At 43.3% G+C, this 23097-nt stretch overlaps 1 protein-coding gene across 1 annotated transcript in view; it reads right to left on the reverse strand.

Annotated features, from left to right (window-relative positions):
• The window catches only part of CDKL2 (cyclin dependent kinase like 2), a 98579-nt gene that overhangs the window by 64773 nt on the left and 10709 nt on the right, over positions 1-23097 (reverse strand). The window contains exon 2 of the mRNA XM_088448881.1: positions 17850-18045. Within this exon, the coding sequence (XP_088305007.1) occupies positions 17850-18017 (168 nt within the window). The 5' untranslated portion in view covers positions 18018-18045. The remainder of the gene's footprint in view (positions 1-17849; positions 18046-23097) is intronic.

The raw sequence follows: 23097 nt of genomic DNA on the forward strand, positions 1-23097 counted from the left end.
ATAAAGGGGTCTCCCTCTCCAGGGCACCTCTAGCCTAGGCTGATAGCCTGGGGCTATCCCCGACACCCCTGGGCGCTGGGTGGTGGGTTGATTGTGTTAATGTAGTGTAAAAAAAGAATATGTTTAACATTGTCTTTACAGTAGAACTGCAGGTTCCAGCAAGCCTCCCCCGCATGATGGTACAGTACTTGGAGAACCACAAGTACCAGCATGCAGGGCATTAAGGGCCTACTGGGACCTGTAGTTCACCTGTAAGTAGTTCACTTGTAAGCTCGGCAGCACAAAAAGGCCTGGATATCCACGGAAGGTAAAAGTGGTGGATGATTGCAGAATCCTTTTCGAGGTAAAGAAAAACCCCTTCACATCTAGCCAATCATGCCTGAAAAAGGGAACACTTCAGAATCAGGAAAAACTCACACTGCAACTATATCAGTTCATTATCAATGGGTCTGGGTTATTTACTTCTGTAATAAATTTGGTTTCCCACAGCTTCCAGAAGTGGGAAAAATCTCTCCGCAATACAGCATCAAACATCAAATATTGGACAGATCCCACAGTGACTACCGTGGGACCACACACTGTGTTTTTATGTTCACTTCAGCAGTAACATAATACTGATTAGTATCCCTATGAATACAGGTTACACCAAAAGATTTTCCCTGATTTTTTGAGAGGTTCACCAAATTTGCTTTTACAACAGTAACCAGACTACCAGAATCTATCAGAGCCTCTACCCACTTGCCTTATACAGTGATTGTACACATTTGTTTATCTGGCTCGGCCTGATGGTCTGCAGTGCAGGCTAGCTGACTAAAGAAAAAATACTCTCTGATCCACAGTATCACATTGTATAGGTTCAAAGGTAAGTGGAAGATTAGCAGCAACATGGCCCAAGACACAACATCTAAATCATCTGATCATATTTTTGTGAAGTGTTTTACAAGACAGGAACCTTCCTGGCTCACCCAGTCATTTGGCAGAGCTGCAGGCAGTGACTGTAGGTATCGGTCCATAACAACATTTTCCACGATCTGTGGTCCTGTTATAGTCTCTGTTTGTAGCCACTTCTTGGTGAGATGGATGAAGTCATGCATTTCAGAGTGGAGAGGCTTATTCACTTGGTATCCCCAGCAATGAACTTGTGCTCGGTTAAGTATCGTGACCCCCAAACTAGTCAAAATTTAAATTTTTAGTTTGTCAAAATCCTTGACATCAGTAAACCTCAAGTCATAATATGCCTTCCTGACAGGAAGTGGGGTGCCCACTGACTTTTCCTCTCAGCTTTTCTTTCAAAAGTTGTTAAATAGGTTTCAACATCATCACTTTGTCATGTTGTGCAAAAAATGAGTGGCCTGTATGGGGCTGGTGCTAGCTGTGACATCTGAGGAAGCATTACCAGACAGTGCTGCAGGGTTCTGCACCACCTCTTTTAAGGCTTCACGGTCTTGCTGCTGCTGTCTCCGGTTTTCCTCAGCATCCATTTGTTGCTGCCTCCAGGCTTCCTCAATGGCCAAAATTATATGAATAAATATAACGTGGTGCGCTCTGGGGCACTTATAGTTATCTGATGATTTAACTATGTGCGGTATAATTGATTACTTTATCACTGTGTAAAGGTGTTACAGTCCCATATACTGTATATCCACAAATTATCCGCATAAAGTCCAGAAATTGACTTTAGTAGAAAATTAGTCCTTAAATGTCATCTGTAGGTAGGGTGTTCATATAAATTCCAGAACAAACTGATATAACTTTTATCTTTGGTTCACGTGGTCTGTTGGATGGGTGTTCTTATTAAGTCTCAACCCTCCTCACCTTTCCCCTCCACCTCAAATGTAATATTATGCACAGTATCAGGAACTTATAAGGACACTATTAATGCAGTTTAGGTAAGTATAAATGTACTTAACCGGATAGTGTGATATTCCTCCTGCTGGTCCTATCAGTCCCGGTACTTCAGGTGGTGGTGTGTGGGGTTTACAGACTATATCACAATGTATAGTGGTATATTACCATATAAACCAAATGTACACCAGTGTTTAGTACAACACATTTATTGGTGCAATACATTAGTCAATAGCTCACTGAGTCCCAAATTACTGTTCAAAAAAGTGGTCCATATAAAGTCTCTATTCAGATCATATAGAGCTATCGCTTACTGTTAATAAAGTCCAGCACATAAATGTTTCATGATGCAAGTAGGTAAGGGGCGTTTTCAAACGGGTTTCATCCAAAAACCTGACTTTTTCAAGGGTAGTAGACAGCACTGTAGCCATGGGTACCATGAGCCACAAGTGCCAGTACTGAAATGCCCCCAAGGAGGAGGCCCCTGGCATGTGCTGCATCACTGGCAAGGTGCTGCTCCCACTCTTCAAACCTCTGCTCGAGCCTCTCTACAACCTGCTAATGGTCAGCTACCCTGAGCATATTTTACCTATTTGTAAATACTGGTTCCAGCATCTATATTTGTTTTCTATGCCTTGCACATTATCTTTACAAACAAACAAACAAAGCAAACATACTGGTTTCTGTTACAGCCAAATATTTACAATTTTAACTCATCAGTCCAGAGCATCTGCTGCCATTTTTCTGCACTCCAGTTCCTATGTTTTTGTGCATAGTTTAGTCGCTTGGCCTTGTTTCCATGTCGAAGATATGGCTTTTTGTCACGCAATTCTTCCATGAAGACCACTTCTGGCCTTCTCCGAACAGTAGAAGGGTGTACCTGAGTCCCATTGGTTTATGCCAGTTCTGAGCTGATGGCAGTGCTGGACATCTTCCGATTTCGAAGGGAAGTAAGCATGATGTGTCTTTCATCTGATGCACTAAGTTTCCTTGGCCGACCACTGCATCTACGGTCCTCAACATTTCCCATTTCTTTGGGCGTCTTCATAAGAGCTTGGACAGCACATCTTAAAACCGCAGTCTGCTTTTAAATCTTTGCCTAGGAGAGACCGTGCTGATGCAGTATAACTACCTTGTGTCTTGTTGCTGTGCTCAATCTTGCCATGGTGTACAGTATGACCTGTGACATGAAACTGTCTTCCACAACCTTTGTAGCAGAGTTTGGCTGTTCCTCACCCAGTTTTAAGCCTCCTACACAGCTGTTTCTATTTCAATTGATGACTGTGTTTCATCCTACATATGAAAATGATGATCATTATCACCTGTTTGGTATGATTGGTTAATCATACACCTGATTATAATCCTACAAAATCCCTGACTTTGTGCAAGTGTACCTAGAAGAATTTATGCTGTTTTGAAGGCAAAGGGTGGTCACATCAAATATTCATTTGATTTAGATGTATCTTCTGTTCATTCACTTTGCATTTTGTTAATTCATAAAAATAAAATATTAACACTTCTATTTTTGAAAGCATTCTTACTTTGCAGCATTTTTTCCACACCTGCCTAAAACTTTTGTGCAGTGCTGTATATGTATGTATATATATATATATATATATATATATATATATATATGATGGCGCCAGCCAATAGCAAAATTAGTATGTGATAATAATTCAACAATGACAATAAAGGAAAGGAGCGCTCTACCAATAGGTGTCAGCTAGATCATAAGATGGAGGTCTTGGGAATAGGTCCTCAGTGTACAATAGAAAAAAAGAAAAGTGATTGAAACCAGCGACAGGCGTCTCTAAGGTATATAAAGTGCAAGTGCAATATCAATGTAAATAAATATAGATGCAAGTGGATATCAATAAATAAAACATTCTAAGAACAATTTATTTAGACAAAGTTAACACAAAGAAGTAAATACGGAGCAGGAAGCATATAAATATGTAAAATATATATATATTAAAAACCTCTATAGTGCCGTAGTTTTCAATGATGACACAAGGTGGACCTCTATACAGTACAGTTACTAGTGTTTCTAAAGTGCAGTTAGTGCTGAATAATTCTGGCAGTGTAACTGAATAAATACATAAAAACAGCAGTTAATAGTTTTAGTAAGGTCCAAAAAGTTCAGGAATGGTAAAAATCCTTAATGTGCCATTGCGCAGTTGTCATAGATCCCTTTTCTTGATATTGCACTGCATATAGTGGACCATAGAATTTTCAAACAAACTTAGAAAAAGGAAGTGGATTGCAACAGATATTTAAATTATTGATTAAACAACATTCCAAATGGTCAATACCTAAGATTAAGAAGGAACTGTAGTAATAAATTACAATTTCTGAAACAAACACAAGAAGTCACTGTGTCTATCAAGGAGCAAGGTTATATGGAGAATTTATTAACCACTTAACTGACAAATTCTCCAAAAACCGCTCCGAAATTGTCGTTTTTTTTATGATTGAATTAGGTCAGGATCAGCTTTTTAAAACTTATCCAACACGATTTTCTGTAAAAAAAAATTTTTTAAGCGCTGTATACCATAAAAATGGCAATTTTTATGCTATATAGTACTGTTGGCCATCGATAGAAACATCGATTGTGACCACAGCTGCCGATGTTTCCTTAACAGCAGTTAGGGGCTGCCATCTATATATATATATATATATGTGCATATATATATATATATATACGTTCATATATATAAATATACACACATATATATGTATATATATACATATACATATATATACACATATATACATATATATATATATACATATATATATATATTATGGCCAGGGCTCTGATTTATTCATGGGGGTGGGGTTATCGTCAATGGGGAAGAGGCTGCTGATAGCGGGGTTGTGGAGTGAAGGAGGGACAGCGCTATCTTCCCTGCCCGGCGGCTGCTGCTAGCCGGAGTTGGAGGGAGAGAAGGACAGCGCTGTTAGCGCTGCCTTCTCTGCCCTGTCAGCAGCCGCCGGGCTGCGGCTAGCAGGCAAGGAGGGAGAGAAGGACAGCGCTGCCTTCTCTTCCCTGTCAGCAGCCGCCGGGCTGCGGTTAGCCGGCAAGGAGGGAGAGGACAGCGCTGTTAGCTCTAACTGCCGGAGGAGGGAGAGATGGAGAGCGCTGTCTTCTCTACCCTGTCCTCTCGGCAGCTGCTGGGGGGGGGGGGGGTTCGCCGGCGCTGGGCTGGCCGATCACTGCAGTGATTGGCCCACGGGGAGGGGCAAAGTGTGCAGAGGGACCAGGAGGTCCCTCTGTGATTGGCGGCTGCTAGAAAATGATTTTCCAGCAGCCGCCCATAGAGCTTTTCTGACTGGTCTTATCAGATACGACCATGTCAGGGAAAGCCCAATCTGGTATGGTCGTATCTGATACGACCATGCCAGGCAAGTGGTTAAGTAACTCTTATGGTGAGGCTTTAATGAGAGATAGGAGTTCCTCATTATTGCCCAAAGAACATGTTTTGGCTCAGGGTAAAGATCAGCGATCGCAAATACGTGCTTTAGCGCATATGTTACCCGACTTTGTGGACCAGGGACTCACTCCTCCAAAATGATTGGGTCCCGGGGACACGCTCCCCTGCTGCGGTAGGCTGCAGAAGATGGTCTCTGGCATGGGCTTTGTTGCAGACGGGGCAATTCTGTTACAGCGTGTAGCAGGACGGGGTTTCACTATCTCACGCAGGGGGAGTTTCTGAGTACATAGAAACCCCCCCTAATGGACCGATGCTCTGTACACTGCCCGCAGTGGGGGGTGTTTAAACAGTTTAAACTCTGTGATAGCAGCTACCAGGTTTCCATAAGTATGATAGATAGTGTAGGACTTGCAGAGAAGTGGGGTCCCGTGATGTGGGCTGCAGGCTTGAATGCATTGATCAATCCATGAACCAAAACCCCATCATTTATTTATATATTATTGTGAGTGATTTAACAATGGTGAGTGCTGAGTTTTCTGTTTTTATTTATTTGTCACAAGCCACTTGCGCCCCATCCCTGGGAATGGCGAGTGCAGGTCTGCACCCCAAATCTGGGAGTGGCGAGTGCAGTGGATTTCTGACATTGTGTGTGTATATATATATATATATATATACATATATATATATATTAGGAGTGAGCGGGTTCGGATTTCAGAAATCCGAACCCCCCCAAGCCCCCCCGATCCGAGGCCGATCCGAGCCAGGCTCGACTTTTCCCGCCTGACTCGGATCTGAAATCGAGGCAAAACGTCATCATCCCCCCTTCCGGGTCTCGCGGGTTTTGGATCATATATAAGGTACCCGCGTCGGCGCCATTTTCTCACTCGGCTGTGGACAGTGAAGAGGGAGGGTGGGAGTTAGAGCTGGCTGGGCTGTGTAGTGTAGTGTAGTGCAGTGTTGTGCTGTGCTGCACTGTGCTGCTGTTGTCTATAGGGGCTGTGTCCACTACTTCAAAGTCCATAGGGGCTGGCTGGACTGTGTTGTGCAGTCAGTTGTCCATAGGGGCTGTGTCCACTCCAAAGTCCTGTGCAGTGTCCCAGTCCTAAAGGGGTGCTGTAGTGTTGTCCAGGAGGTGCTCTGTCCATCAGAGGTGCTCCCCCAAGTGCAAAAAAAAATAATATTTTTTCTGTGTTTGTGAATTGTGTGCACTGTGGCTGCACATGCATCAACAAAGGAGCAGCTCCAAGCGTGCGCCTGTGTCCCATAAGTAAAAGGCCGGCTGGCTTGTCCTTTAAAGGGTGCTGTAACCCCCAAAGGGCACTCCAAACAAAATAAAAAAAAATATTTTTTTGTGTTTGTGAATTGTGTGCACAGTAGCCGCACGTGCATCAACAAAGTAGTGCCAAGCGTGCGCATGTGTCCCATAAATAAAGGGCCGGCTGGATTGACCACTAAAGGGTGCTGTAACCCCCAAAGGGCACTCCAAACAAAATAAAAAAATATATTTTTTTGTGTTTGTGAATTGTGTGCGCAGTAGCCGCACGTGCATCAACAAAGTAGTGCCAAGCGTGCGCCTGTGTCCCATAAATAAAAGGCCGGCTGGATTGACCGCTAAAGGGTGCTGTAACCCCCAAAGGGCACTCCAAACAAAATAAAAAAATATATTTTTTTGTGTTTGTGAATTGTGTGCGCAGTAGCCGCACGTGCATCAACAAAGTAGTGGAAAGCGTGTGCCTGTGTCCCATAAATAGAGGGCCGGCTGGTTTGACCGCTAAAGGGTGCTGTAACCCCCAAAGGGCACTCCAAACAAAATAAAAAAATATATTTTTTTGTGTTTGTGAATTGTGTGCGCAGTAGCCGCACGTGCATCAACAAAGTAGTGCCAAGCGTGCGCCTGTGTCCCATAAATAAAGGGCCGGCTGGATTGACCGCTAAAGGGTGCTGTAACCCCCAAAGGGCACTCCAAACAAAATTTAAAAAAAATATTTTTTTGTGTTTGTGAATTGTGTGCGCAGTAGCCGCACGTGCATCAACAAAGTAGTGCCAAGCGTGCGCCTGTGTCCCATAAATAAAGGGCCGGCTGGATTGACCGCTAAAGGGTGCTGTAACCCCCAAAGGGCACTCCAAACAAAATAAAAAATATATTTTTTTTGTGTTTGTGAATTGTGTGCGCAGTAGCCGCACGTGCATCAACAAAGTAGTGCCAAGCGTGCGCCTGTGTCCCATAAATAAAGGGCCAGCTGGATTGACCGCTAAAGGGTGCTGTAACCCCCAAAGGGCACTGCAAACAAAATAAAAATATATATTTTTTTGTGTTTGTGAATTGTGTGCGCAGTAGCAGTACGTGCATCAGCAAAGTAGTGCCAAGCGTGCGCCTGTGTCCCGTAAATAAAGGGCCGGCTGGATTGACCACTAAAGGGTGCTGTAACCCCCAAAGGGCACTCCAAACAAAATAAAAAAATATTTTTTTTTGTGTTTGTGAATTGTGTGCACAGTAGCCGCACGTGCATCAACAAAGTAGTGCCAAGCGTGCACCTGTGTCCCATAAATAAAAGGCCAGCTGGATTGACCGCTAAAGGGTGCTGTAACCCCCAAAGGGCACTGCAAACAAAATAAAAATATATATTTTTTTGTGTTTGTGAATTGTGTGCGCAGTAGCAGTACGTGCATCAACAAAGTAGTGCCAAGCGTGCGCCTGTGTCCCATAAATAAAGGGCCGGCTGGATTGACCGCTAAAGGGTGCTGTAACCCCCAAAGGGCACTCCAAACAAAATAAAAAAAAATATTTTTTTGTGTTTGTGAATTGTGTGCGCAGTAGCCACACGTGCATCAACAAAGTAGTGCCAAGCGTGCGCCTGTGTCCCATAAAAAAAGGGCCAGCTGGATTGACCGCTAAAGGGTGCTGTAACCCCCAAAGGGCACTCCAAACAAAATAAAAATATATATTTTTTTGTGTTTGTGAATTGTGTGCGCAGTAGCCGCACGTGCATCAACAAAGTAGTGCCAAGCGTGCGCTTGTGTCCCATAAATAAAGGGCCGGCTGGTTTGACCGCTAAAGGGTGCTGTAACCCCCAAAGGGCACTCCAAACAAAATAAAAAAATATATTTTTTTGTGTTTGTGAATTGTGTGCGCAGTAGCCGCACGTGCATCAACAAAGTAGTGCCAAGCGTGCGCCTGTGTCCCATAAATAAAGGGCCGGCTGGATTGACCACTAAAGGGTGCTGTAACCCCCAAAGGGCACTCCAAACAAAATTAAAAAATATATTTTTTTGTGTTTGTGAATTGTGTGCGCAGTAGCAGTACGTGCATCAACAAAGTAGTGCCAAGCGTGCGCCTGTGTCCCATAAATAAAGGGCCGGCTGGATTGACCGCTAAAGGGTGCTGTAACCCCCAAAGGGCACTCCAAACAAAATTAAAAAATATATTTTTTTGTGTTTGTGAATTATGTGCGCAGTAGCCGCACGTGCATCAACAAAGTAGTGCCAAGCGTGCGCCTGTGTCCCATAAATAAAGGGCCGGCTGGATTGACCACTAAAGGGTGCTGTAACCCCCAAAGGGCACTCCAAACAAAATAAAAAAATATATTTTTTTGTGTTTGTGAATTGTGTGCGCAGTAGCCACACGTGCATCAACAAAGTAGTGCCAAGCGTGCGCCTGTGTCCCATAAAAAAAGGGCCAGCTGGATTGACCGCTAAAGGGTGCTGTAACCCCCAAAGGGCACTCCAAACAAAATAAAAAAATATATTTTTTTGTGTTTGTGAATTGTGTGCGCAGTAGCCGCACGTGCATCAACAAAGTAGTGCCAAGCGTGCGCTTGTGTCCCATAAATAAAGGGCCGGCTGGTTTGACCGCTAAAGGGTGCTGTAACCCCCAAAGGGCACTCCAAACAAAATAAAAAATATATATTTTTTTGTGTTTGTGAATTGTGTGCGCAGTAGCCGCACGTGCATGAACAAAGTAGTGCCAAGCGTGCGCCTGTGTCCCATAAATAAAGGGCCGGCTGGATTGACCGCTAAAGGGTGCTGTAACCCCCAAAGGGCACTCCAAACAAAATGAAAAAATATATTTTTTTGTGTTTGTGAATTGTGTGCGCAGTAGCCGCACGTGCATCAACAAAGTAGTGCCAAGCGTGCGCCTGTGTCCCATAAATAAAGGGCCGGCTGGATTGACCACTAAAGGGTGCTGTAACCCCCAAAGGGCACTCCAAACAAAATAAAAAAATATATTTTTTTGTGTTTGTGAATTGTGTGCGCAGTAGCCGCACGTGCATCAACAAAGTAGTGCCAAGCGTGCGTCTGTGTCCCATAAATAAAAGGCCAGCTGGACTGACCGCTAAAGGGTGCTGTAACCCCCAAAGGGCACTCCAAACAAAATACAAAAATATATTTTTTTGTGTTTGTGAATTGTGTGCGCAGTAGCCGCACGTGCATCAACAAAGTAGTGCTAAGCGTGCGCCTGTGTCCCATAAATAAAGGGCCGGCTGGATTGACCGCTAAAGGGTGCTGTAACCCCCAAAGGGCACTGCAAACAAAATAAAAATATATATTTTTTTGTGTTTGTGAATTGTGTGCGCAGTAGCCGCACGTGCATCAACAAAGTAGTGCCAAGCGTGCGCTTGTGTCCCATAAATAAAGGGCCAGCTGGTTTGACCGCTAAAGGGTGCTGTAACCCCCAAAGGGCACTCCAAACAAAATAAAAAAATATATTTTTTTGTGTTTGTGAATTGTGTGCGCAGTAGCCGCACGTGCATCAAAAAAGTAGTGCCAAGCGTGCGCCTGTGTCCCATAAATAAAGGGCCGGCTGGATTGACCACTAAAGGGTGCTGTAACCCCCAAAGGGCACTCCAAACAAAATAAAAAAATATATTTTTTTGTGTTTGTGAATTGTGTGCGCAGTAGCCGCACGTGCATCAACAAAGTAGTGCCAAGCGTGCGCCTTTGTCCCATAAATAAAAGGCCAGCTGGACTGACCGCTAAAGGGTGCTGTAACCCCCAAAGGGCACTCCAAACAAAATACAAAAATATATTTTTTTGTGTTTGTGAATTGTGTGCGCAGTAGCCGCACGTGCATCAACAAAGTAGTGCTAAGCGTGCGCCTGTGTCCCATAAATAAAGGGCCGGCTGGATTGACCGCTAAAGGGTGCTGTAACCCCCAAAGGGCACTGCAAACAAAATAAAAATATATATTTTTTTGTGTTTGTGAATTGTGTGCGCAGTAGCAGTACGTGCATCAACAAAGTAGTGCCAAGCGTGCGCCTGTGTCCCATAAATAAAGGGCCGGCTGGATTGACCACTAAAGGGTGCTGTAACCCCCAAAGGGCACTCCAAACAAAATAAAAAAATATATTTTTTTGTGTTTGTGAATTGTGTGCGCAGTAGCCACACGTGCATCAACAAAGTAGTGCCAAGCATGCGCCTGTGTCCCATAAATAAAGGGCCAGCTGGAATAACCGCTAAAGGGTGCTGTAACCCCCAAAGGGCACTCCAAACAAAATGAAAATATATATTTTTTTGTGTTTGTGAATTGTGTGCGCAGTAGCCGCACGTGCATCAACAAAGTAGTGCCAAGCGTGCGCTTGTGTCCCATAAATAAAGGGCCGGCTGGTTTGACCGCTAAAGGGTGCTGTAACCCCCAAAGGGCACTCCAAACAAAATAAAAAAATATATTTTTTTGTGTTTGTGAATTGTGTGTGCAGTAGCCGCACGTGTATCAACAAAGTAGTGCCAAGCGTGCGCCTGTGTCCCATAAATAAAGGGCCGGCTGGATTGACTGCTAAAGGGTGCTGTAACCCCCAAAGGGCACTCCAAACAAAATAAAAATATATTTTTTTTTGTGTTTCTGAATTGTGTGCGCAGTAGCCACACGTGCATCAACAAAGTAGTGCCAAGCGTGCGCCTGTGTCCCATAAATAAAGGGCCGGCTGGAATGACCGCTAAAGGGTGCTGTAACCCCCAAAGGGCACTCCAAACAAAATAAAAAAATATATTTTTTTGTGTTTGTGAATTGTGTGCGCAGTAGCCGCACGTGCATCAACAAAGTAGTGCCAAGCGTGCGCCTGTGTCCCATAAATAAAGGGCCGGCTGGATTGACCGCTAAAGGGTGCTGTAACCCCCAAAGGGTACTCCAAACAAAATAAAAAAATATATTTTTTTGTGTTTGTGAATTGTGTGCGCAGTAGCCGCACGTGCATCAACAAAGTAGTGCCAAGCGTGCGCCTGTGTCCCATAAATAAAGGTCCGGCTGGATTGACTGCTAAAGGGTGCTGTAACCCCCAAAGGGCACTCCAAACAAAATAAAAAAATATATTTTTTTGTGTTTGTGAAATGTGTGCGCAGTAGCCGCACGTGCATCAACAAAGTAGTGCCAAGCGTGCGCCTGTGTCCCATAAATAAAGGGCCGGCTGGATTGACCGCTAAAGGGTGCTGTAACCCTCAAAGGGCACTCCAAACAAAATAAAAAAATATTTTCTGTGTTTGTGAATTGTGTGGGCTGTAGCTGCACGTGCATCAACAAAGGAGCAGCGCCAAGCGTGCGCCTGTGTCCCATAAGTAAAGGGCCGGCTGGCTCATTTCTTAAAGGGTGGTGTAACCCACAAAGTGCACTAGTCTCCAACAAAAATAAAAAATAATTTTCTGTGTTTGTGTGCGCCTTAGCCGCACGTATATATCAATATAACATAAATGGAGGACCAAACTTTCTCCGATAAAAATAAAATAGGGAAAGATCAAGAACCACTTCCTCCTAGTGCTGAAGCTGCTGCCACTAGTCATGACATAGACGATAACATGCCATCAACGTCGTCTGCCAAGGCCGATGCCCAATGTCATAGTAGAGGGCATATACAATCCCAAATGACAAAGTTCAGGAAAATGACCTTGAAAAAAACATTTAAATCATCTGAAGAGAAACTTAAACTTGTCAATATGCCATTTACGACACGGAGTGGCAAGGAATGGCTAAGGTCTTTCCCTATGTTCATGACTAGTGGTTCAGCTTCACATGATGATGGAAGCCCTCCTCCCACTAAAAAAAATCAAACGAGTTAAGCTGGCAAAAGCACAGCGAAGAACTGTGCGTTCTAAGAAGATATCACAAATCCCCAAGGAGAGACCAAGTGTGGTGGTGGTTGCGATGCCTGACCTTCCCAGCACTGGACGGGAAGAGGTGGCTCTTTCCACCATTTGCACGCCCCCTGCAAGTGCTGAAAGGAGCACCCACAGTCCACTTGCTGATATGCAAATTGAAGATGTCACTGTTGAAGTACAACAGGATGAGGATACTGGTGTAGCTGGCGCTGAGGAGGAAGTTGGCGAGGAGGATTCTGATGGTGATGTGGTTTGTTTAAATCAGGCTCCGGGGGAGACAGTTGTTGTCCGTGGGATGAAATAGCCCATCACGGTCATGCCTGGGCAGAAGACCAAACATTCCACCTCTTTGGTCTGGCAATATTTCTATCCAAATCCGGACAACAACTGTCTTGCCATATGTACCATATGTAAAGGTGAAATAAGTAGGGGTAGGGACGTTGACCACCTAGGAACATCCTCCCTTATACGGCACCTGCAGTGCATTCATAAAAAGTTACTGTCAAGTTCAGAGACTTTGGCTAAGACCGTAAGCAGTCCAGGGACACCTAAATCCCGTTGTCCTGTTGTATCCAAGCGCCTGCAAACCACACCGTCAACTCCCTCCTCGTCAATTTCCTCCTTAGTCAAGATCAGAAGTAGTCCTGCAGGCCATGTCACTGGCATGACTGACTCTCCTATCCGGGATTCCTCCGGAGGATCCTGCATTGCTACGCCTCCTGCTGCCGCTGCTGCTGTTGCTGCTGCTGGGAGTGATTCATCATCCCAGAGAGGAAGTAGGAACACCACTACTTTTACTAAACAATTGACCCTCCAACAGTCCTTAGCGAGGAGGATGAAGTACGACAGCAGTCATCCTGAAGCAAAACGTATAACTGAGGCCTTGACTGCTATGTTGGTGTTAGACGTGCGTCCGGTATCCGCCATTAGTGCAGTGGGATTTAGACAATTGATGGAGGTAGTGTGTCCCCGGTTCCAAATCCCGTCTAGATTCCACTTCACTGCAGAATTTTCTGAAAAGCGACAGGGGCATGCAGGAGACGCTTTGGGTGGCCCAAAAAATTTCTGGCCACTTTCGCCATTCAGCGACTGCGTGCCGAAGACTGGAGCGCCAGCAAACACTCTTGAACCTGCCCCGCCATCTCCTGAAGCAAGAGGTTGTGACGCGGTGGAACTCAACCCTCTATATGCTTCAGAGGATGGAGGAGCAGCAAAAGGCCATTCAAGCCTATACATCCACCTATGACATAGGCAAAGGAGGGGGTATGCACCTGACTCAAGCGCAGTGGAGAATGATTTCCATGTTGTGCAAGGTTCTCCAGCCCTTCGAACTTGCCACACGTGAAGTCAGTTCAGACACTGCCAGCTTGAGTCAGGTCATTCCCCTCATCAGGCTTTTGCAGAAGCAGCTGGAGAAAGTGAAGGAGGAGCTAAGACGGAGCAATTCCGCTTGGCATGTGGGACTTGTGGATGAAGCCCTTCATTCGCTTTGCCAGGATTCCAGGGTGGTCAATCTGTTGAAATCAGACCACTACATTTTGGCCACCGTGCTCGATCCTAGGTTTAAAGCCTATGTAGTGTCTCTCTTTCCGGCCGACACAAGCCTGCAGAGGTGCAAAGACCTGCTGGTGAAAACTCTGTCAGCTGAAGCGGAACATGACACGTCAACAGCTCCTTCTTCATTTTCTCCCGCAACTGGGGCTGCCAGGAAAAAACTTAGGTATCCTAAGCAACCCGCTGGCGGTGATGCAGGGCAGGCAGGACCAAGTTTGGACATCTGGTCCGGACTGAAGGACCTGGCAACAATTTCTGACATGTCTACTGTCACTGCATATGATACTGTCACCATTGACAGAATGGAGGAGGATTACATCGTTGACAGCATCCAAGTAGGCATGTCAGACAGTCCGTACCTGTACTGGCAGGAAAAAGAGGCAATTTGGAGGCCCCTGTACAAACTGGCTCTATTTTACCTGAGTTGCCCCCCCTCCAGTGTGTACTCCGAAAGAGTGTTTAGTGCAGCCGGGAACCTTGTCAGCGAAAGGCGTAGGAGGTTGCTTCCACAAAATGTGGAGAACATGATGTTCATAAAAATTAATTATCAACTCTTCCAGGGAGACCAGCCTCCAGAACGTACAGAGAGACCTGTGGTGGTGGATTCCAGCGGGGACGAGTTAATACTCTGTGAGGATGAGGATGTAAACAACACTGAAGAGGGTGAGGAATCGGTGGATGAGGAGGATGAGGACGACATCTTGCTTCCGTAGAGCCAGTTTGTGCAGGGACAGATTAATTACCAGCTTGTTTTGTGGGGGCCCAAACGAACCAATCATTTCAGACCCTGGCGCTGAAATGATTGGTTTGTTAAAGTGTGCATGTCCTGTTTATACAACATAAGGGTGGGTGGGAGGGCCCAAGGACAATTCCATCTTGCACCTCTTTTTTTTCTTTGCATTTGCATTATGTACAGTTTGGGGCCTAGTTTTTCAAACTGCCATCCTGTCTGCCACTGCAGTGCCACTCCAAGATGGGCCACGTGTTTGTGCCGCCCACTCGTATCGCTTAGCATAGTCATCCAGCTACCTCGGTGAACCTTTTGTACATAAAAACACTATTGTGAGGTGTTCAGAATAGACTGGAAATGAGTGGAAATTAAGGTTATTGAGGTTAATAATAGCATAGGAGCAGAAAAACCCACAAATTCTGTGATTTTAGCTGTTTTTATGCTTTTTTAAAAAAAAAATACAGATCCAAAACACAAAACCCAGAACCCAAAACACGGAAGGGTGGTTTTGGCAAAACCAATCCAGTTCCAAAACACGAAGAAAGATCCAGATCCAAAACCAAAACACAAAACACGAAAAGTGGCCGGTGCACACCCCTAATATATATGCACATTGTTCCTATGTTTAATGAGTGTCTGCAGGCAACAGTAAAGCATGGTGGAGGTTCCTTGCAAGTTTGGGGCTGCATTTCAGCAAATGGAGTTGGGAATTTGGTCAGGAGTAATGGTGTCCTCAATGCAGAGAAATACTTATCCATCATGCAATACTATCAGGGAGGCATCTGTTTGGCTACAAATTTTCATCAGCATAAAGAAGAACAAGGAGTCCTGGAAGTGATCATATGGCCCCTATAGAGTCCTGATCTCAACATCATCGAGTCTGTCTGGGATTACATGAAGAGACAGAAGGATTTGAGCAAGCCTACATCAACAGAAGATCTTTGGTTAGTTCTCCAAGTGGTTTTGAACAACCTCCCTGCCGAGTTCCTTCAAAAACTATGTGTAAGGTTACCTAGAAGAATTGATGCTGTTTTGTTTTGGTCACATCAATTATTGATTTGATTTAGATTTCTCTTTGCATTTTGTTAATTGATTAAAACAAACTATTAACACTTGTATTTTTCTAAAGCATTCTAAGGCCCCCATTTACCAACGAAGGCAAATACCAATGGATTTTTCGTCTAGTATCACTGTGATAATAATGAAAAATTTACTGATATTTACCCCTCCCGCAAAGTGCTCGTCCTCAGCGAGGTCCTCCACTGGGCTGCTGGCAGTCTAACACTGCCAGTGACGGATCTCCGGTATTATGCACTTGTGCATGACACGGGGACCCGACAGTACCTGGAATGCTTTGCTGAAAGGCACCGCCGGGTCTCCATTGCTGGCAATGGGGGTCGCATCGCTCTTGCCGTCTTAAAGATGGCGATAGCGATGCTTGACAAACAGCATTTGCCGCTGTTTGTTAAAAGCAGAAACGAGTGCTAAAGGGGTTATGCTTCGTTGGTAAATGGGGGCCTCACTTTACAGCATTTTTTCCACACCTGCCTAAAATATTTGCAAAGTACTGTATATCTACTGACTGACCACGTGATCGGAACTCGGCAAGGGAACATGCACTATTAGCATCCCTTTGTTTACACCATGTGACTGATGACACATACTCGCACAGTGTGTGATATTTATAATAGAAAACACCGCCCCCGGCTCTTACTGGCTCTTGTGTATCACATGACATATTTTAGTCACATGATCGGAACCCGGCAAAGGAACACGCACTATTGGTTAAACCAATACATGTGTCTAATGTTTACATCATGTGACCGGATATTCTGATGTAATACGATCAGCATAATCTATTTATCGGTTTGTTTATTCTGATTTATATGCATTTATTTTCTTGTTCATTGTCACGAATAAGGTGATTTATATATGCTTGTTATTTTTTGATAGCATAATATGTGATTTTAATTACGGCTTAGTTGATTGTATAATCAAACTTTTATCAGCTGCTTCTCATTTCCATCCAATTATGGGTATATAAGGTTACCATTTTCTACCAAGGGGATACTGCTACTGACGAAGGTGTGGGTGATTCCACATCGAAACACGTTTGGCGTTCCCCTATATTGACTACATTCCAATTTGGATCTAATATCATCTCTTCCGGACCGGCATCTACAACCAGTATCCAGCGGACTTTATCATTTTGGAACCACGCCGACTGCAATATTGCCCTAACATTCAGGACGTGATGATCCAATTAAGGCTGGTAATTATACTAAGAGCTGGACAATAATCCGGATCCCAATTTTACTAGTGACAATATACTCTACTAGTTCATATTCATTTGGATACCCACATTTCATCTTGTACAGCTGAAGGATTTTTATTCATATAATACCTTTCTGGTGTTTCTAATGTAACCTGCATTTGCAAGTTCTATTTATTGAGAATTACTAATTGTTTCCTTTTAAAATGTTTTTTAATATATGTTTTTTACAATAAATAATCCTTGAATATGTCAACTAAGCCGTAATTAATCACACAATAACAAATGCAATTGTATTTATGATATCATATGTATTATTCATTAATTCATATTGAATGGTTCATCTTTTCACTATTTAGTGACACTCAGCGCGGTTCATCTTCATCATTCTGTATTTATTTCTATAGGAGGCTGACTACCTCATTTTGAACCAGCAGCGTAGTGACAGCGCCGTACTGATATATCATTTTTTATAGCTAGTAAGTCAATCGGTTAAAGCTCATGTCCATTCAGGAGCCACGTTTAATCTTGAAAAGGAGGCTGAATACACCACTACCCAAAATTCTGAGCAGCCTTGCAGTGTGGTAATGGCAGAGCTCTTCAACATGGGGAGAAGTGCATCTAACTAGCTGGGATGGTGCAAAGACGTGCACTGTCCTTAACCACTTAACTGAGGTGGTCGTATTGATGCGAATGCAGCCAGTTGTGCGTCAGATGACAAGGTCTGACCACACTGTCTGATGTTTCTTTGAAGAGTAAATTTAAGCATACCAGAATAGTAATATTTATAGATGACTATTAGCTGGAATCATACATTAAATTACTGACTGATCATCTCCTCCAGGTAACTAATTGTTCTCAACAAAAGTAATTTATTTTTAAACATCACCTCTTGTGAAGAAGAAGGATCAGAGAGCAAAATTCTTACCTTAAGTAATTTGATTTCTCTCATTGCTATTTTCTTAACCATCTTATCATCTTCACTTTCCAAGAATTTCTTGATGGCTACTATCCTGCCGCTTTCCTTGTGTCGGCACTTTATCACCATCCCATAGCTGCCTTCTCCCACCAGACCCAGATTTTCATACTTCTCCATTGCGACTGTGAGGTATTTACAACAGCAACTGCGAGAAACAATTGTCAGCAGATGACTTAACAATCCTAAAGGCGTCTATTGAATATAACCTATTGTGTCACATTAATAACAACTGCTAAACTAAACAACTCATAAAACCTCATAGTAGACTCATAAATCTGTCATTGCTGCTGGTGGTCTCAGTTCTAATGAATATTCTGACAAGTTTTACGTGGCATGTTTACAGCCTTTGAATTTCATTATTCTGCATAATAATTGATTTATTACATCACCTACTTACACCTTCTTTTATGCAAACCGTCTATGCAATGAGAGCTAGGTCATTACATAATAATGCAGTCTCTTCAGGGTTTTTCTTATATCAAAGTGAACGGATTTGAATGGAAATGGTAAATCTTGGTGGATGGGAGCCTTCATAACCTCTACAGTATAGATACACCAGCTACACAAAAATTGGACTTCATTTTACAAAACAATCTACTTAAATGATCAATTAATTGTGGAGACTGCACATTTTTGAAAATGTTGCTATTTTTCTGGGTGTGTTTTTAACAGTGGAAATGTTCCAACACGTTACACCAGAGATGTCCTTTGTTTCATCTAGACCCAAGGAATGCACAATGCACGTAACATTTTTAATATGTGTAAAACAGTCAATTCAAAAAATAACAAATATTTGAAATATTTATCTGCATTTACATAAAACAAAAATATAAAGGGCCTTATATTGAGTCTGAATGTACTTTCACCCTAGATCTAAAAATCTGCAGGTCTGCACTTGTTGGATATGTTTACATCAGGCTTACATAAGCTACACAAAAAGCAACTAAGTGATCAGCTTAAGCAGTGAATCAGCTAATCAGAAGCAGTTAACAAGTGCTGGCAATCGTCATCATCATCATCAGTGTGTAATGGCACCTGTCTCAGGCCCTTGCACACAATACAGAATTTACAGGTGTATATGCATGTCTGTGCTGTTACTATTATTATACTTTATTTATATGGTGCCATAAGAGTTCTTCAGCGCATCACAAAGTACATAAACAAATGAGGAAACAAGAAAACAGCATCTTACAGTACAACAATGCAGGACAAGGACATAGTTTATAAACATTGCTGCAATAGCGATCATAACACTCAAAAACACAGCAGGGCGTCAGCAGCTGAGTGTTAGGTACCCTTATGGGGAGTTTGGAGTAGACGATCATATTAGTAAGGGAAGGAGAAGCACATGAGGGAAAAGGGCCCTGCTCGTGAGAGCTTACATTCTACATCTTTTCGCAAGTATGCATGCGGATATTGTACGTTACGAAAAAACTGGCATAAGTAACATATGCAACATAGTTTTCTATATGTAACAAGTGAAATGATTTGTCTTTGTCCTAAACATTGCTGTCCCTGGATTTAGACACTCACTTCTGTCTATCAGTGACTATTGACTAACATCCATTAATATGGAAATATTTTAGGTAGGAGACAAGTAAACACTCACAGTAAATGTCTGGGGTTTGAAGCACTTTTCTTTAACCTATTAGATTTGATTATTTTTCATTATGATCAACATTTAATAATATAAGTGAAAAATGGAGTAAATTTTATGTTAACGCATTCATCTGTAGGTAGTGGTAGCATTAAAATAAAATACTGTAGTCACTAAGCAAATTTAAATAATTCTTAGTGAGTGTTCCTAAATTATTTCTACATTGGATATATTTATAATATTAAATGACAGGTTGTCATACTGTATGTTATGTTATAATTCAACTGTATTTTATATAAATGCCTGCGGAGTTACTGAAATGTAGGTTAGGGTGTACCCATTTGTTATCAATTCCCTATTACTATTACATATCACTGTTCATCACTCTCCTCTTTGTCAGCACTCCATGTAAGTAAGAAGTGCTGGAAGGGCTGAAGCCCAAGAAGGGGACTGAAGACTCTGCTGCACCCACAGCTTGCAAGCTAAGCAAAAAAGGCAGAGCTAAGTGCATTTAGGGGGGAATTCAGTTAAGGGCGAATACTTTTGGCCTTCCGAATCTGCACATCAGCTGCCTCACTTTACGGCAGTCGCCGCGCTTCAGGGATCTAGCACAAAAGTGTTTGCTAGAGCTACCCCATAGGGCTTTGTTTGAATAGGGCATTCAGCTGGCCGGGAGAAGGGTACGAGATGAGCATTTAAATGCAGCAGCAATTCGCACCCTTCGCTGACAATTGATTTCCCCACTTAGAGCAAGAATCCCTCAGTACATCAATGCTTCCAGTGCTTCTTACAGATGGAGGAAGGGGTATTTTAGGACAGCTACAGTAGTATGGTCTATATACTGTGGTGCTTGAAAGTTTGTGAACCCTTCAGAATTTTCTAAATTTCGGCTGAAATTTGGCTTAAAACTACCTCAGATTTTCACACAAGTCCCTAAAGTAGATAGAGAACCAAATCAAACAAATGAGACCAAAAAAATTAGATGTTCTCATTTTTTTAAATTGCGGATAATGATCTAATATCACATATCTGTGAGTGTCAAAAGTATGTGAACCTTTGCTTTCAGTATCTGGCATGACCCCCTTGTGCAGCAATAACTGCTTCTAAACATTTCTGGTAACTGTTGATTAGTCCTGAAAATCAGCTTGGAGTAATTTTACCACATTCCTCTGTACAAACAGCTTCAACTCTGTTATGTTGGTGGGTTTCCTCCCTTGAACTGCTCGCTTCAGGTCCTTCCACAACATTTCGGTTGGATTAAGGTCAGGAATTTGATGTAGCCATTCCAAAACTTTTCATTTACTCTTCTTTAACCATTCTTTGGTCAAATGACTTGTGTACTTTGGGTCGTTGTCTTGTTGCATGACCCATGTTCTCTTGAGCTGCAGCTCATTGACAGATATTCTGACATTTTCCTTAAGAATATTCTGGTGTAATTCAGAATTCATTGTCCCATCAATGATGGCAAGTCGCCCTGGGCCAGATGCAGCAAAATAAGCCCAAAACATGATACCACCATCACCGTGTTTCACAGACGGTATGATGTATTTATGATGGAATGCAGTGTTCTCCTTTCTCCAAACATAACGCTTCTCATTTAAACCAAAAAGTTCTATTTTTGACTCATCTGTCCACATTGTTCCAGTAGTCTTCTGGCTTGTCCAGTGATCTTTAGCAACCTGCAGACGGGCAGCAATGTTCTTTATGGAGAGCAGTGGCTTTCTCCTTGCAATCCTGCCATGCACTGTGTCCTCCTGATGGTGGACTCATGAACATTAGCTAATGTGAGAAAGGCCTTCAGTTGTTTCGAGGTTACCTTGGGTTCCTTTGTGACCTTGCTCTTTGCGCAATACCACTCCTGGGGACGGTAATAATGGTCTGGAATTTCCTCAATTTTTACACAATCTGCCTGACTGTTGATTGGTGGAGTCCAAACTCTTTAGAGATGATTTTGTAACCTTTTCCAGCCTGATGAGCATCTCAACTCTTCTTCTGAGGTCCTCAGAAATTTTGCAAGGGAGTTAAATCCACAAAAATGTAAAACTTGAAAGAAATAAAAAAGCAGAAAAAAATACATTTAATTAACAAAAGAAATATGCTTTATTTTAGTAATAAAGCATTTTTTCTTTTACCGTCTCCTACTATTACCATGCTAACATAATGATAATGATTGTGTCACGTGGATATATGGTGATGGAGCTCTGTCGCTGCCCCGATTCCAGTCTGGTGGGCTTGAATCCGAATGGAGGCCTTGCCAATTGGGTAGGAATTTCAAATATGGCACCACCAGCAAGCCAATGGTGGCTCTTTGCAGGCCAATCAGGGCCCCACTCCTAGAGCTAGCTTATATTTTCCCAGCGCAAGATGTCTGCAGGCTGCAGGCAGTGCGATGGTTGAGCATATGGAAGAGGAGTTAGAGCAAGGTCCTGCAGAGAGAAGATGGCAGGATTAACAAAGAAGATGCAGCTGCAGTGATTACAGTGGAGGAAGATGCCGGAAGCCTGGGGAAGCATCTGCCATTCAAGTGAAGACTAGGACCAAATTTCCAAGAAGCCCTGAGAGTGGTACCACAGCTCAAGTGAAGAGTTCTTAAAGCCATAGAGTTGAGGGGAGTCCCGTGACCCAGATGAAGAGCTCCAGAAGTCCCAAGGGTACAGAAGACATCATCTCTTGGGTAAACTCTGTGGAGCACAGATGAAGAGGAAGCATTGGCAAAAACTGGACTGGTTCAGCTGAAGACATTGGACAGGTAGGGCCCTAGTGGAGACCTGTATACATTCCTACTAGACCACTTGGGCTTATCGGCACTAGGCCATCTGGAATAATAGATGGGAACTATGCCCAAGGAGTTCTGGGCACTAGGCTTTCATATTATAATTGTAATGTTGAGCATAGCAGGTGGTCATTAGACCAGGAGACATTGGGCACTAGGCCCTCATATTATAAGTAGGGAGGTTAGGCATAGAAGGCAGGCACTAGGCTCGAGTGGTGCTGGGCACTAGGCCCTCATATTATAAGTAGGGAGGCTGGACTTAGTAGGTGGGCACTATGCCTGAGGAGATACTGGCACTAGGCCCCTGGGCTACAACTAGGAAGGCCTAACTTGAAAGAAAGATAGCACAGATTTTATGGGCTCCAGTTGGACTATGCTAGTGTGAAGGAGCTCTCCTGCTCCTATGCTACCTTTGTGGCCTTTAGGTGCATAGGGCCTACTCAACTCCTGTACCCGTTCCTTACCCTTGAATTCTTAAGGACAGTGGCCTAATAGGGATTAATGGCTGTAAATATGTTGCAAAAGGCAGACACATGACATTGACATAAATGTATGTGAATCAATAAATATTATTGCTTGGATATATTTATGTATGTATTGTTATTGAGGATGGTATTGCTGTTAGAGTATATGAAGCTTACTGTGTCATTTCTGATAGTTTTGAGTTCTTAGGGCCTGATTCAGACCCGGATGCTATCCGCGGTGCGCTTCCTATTGCCGATGGTTGCTAATCTGCGCATGCGCAAACTACACAGTGCGTTCGCAGATCCCTCGCTCGCACAGCAAAGCCAGTCCAGCAGAGTGAGTGACAGGAGTGGCCGTTTGTG

Source organism: Taudactylus pleione, unplaced genomic scaffold, assembly GCF_031769625.1.
Source record: "Taudactylus pleione unplaced genomic scaffold, aTauple2 ptg000471l, whole genome shotgun sequence".
In the NCBI taxonomy this organism is placed as follows: Eukaryota; Metazoa; Chordata; class Amphibia; order Anura; family Myobatrachidae; genus Taudactylus; species Taudactylus pleione.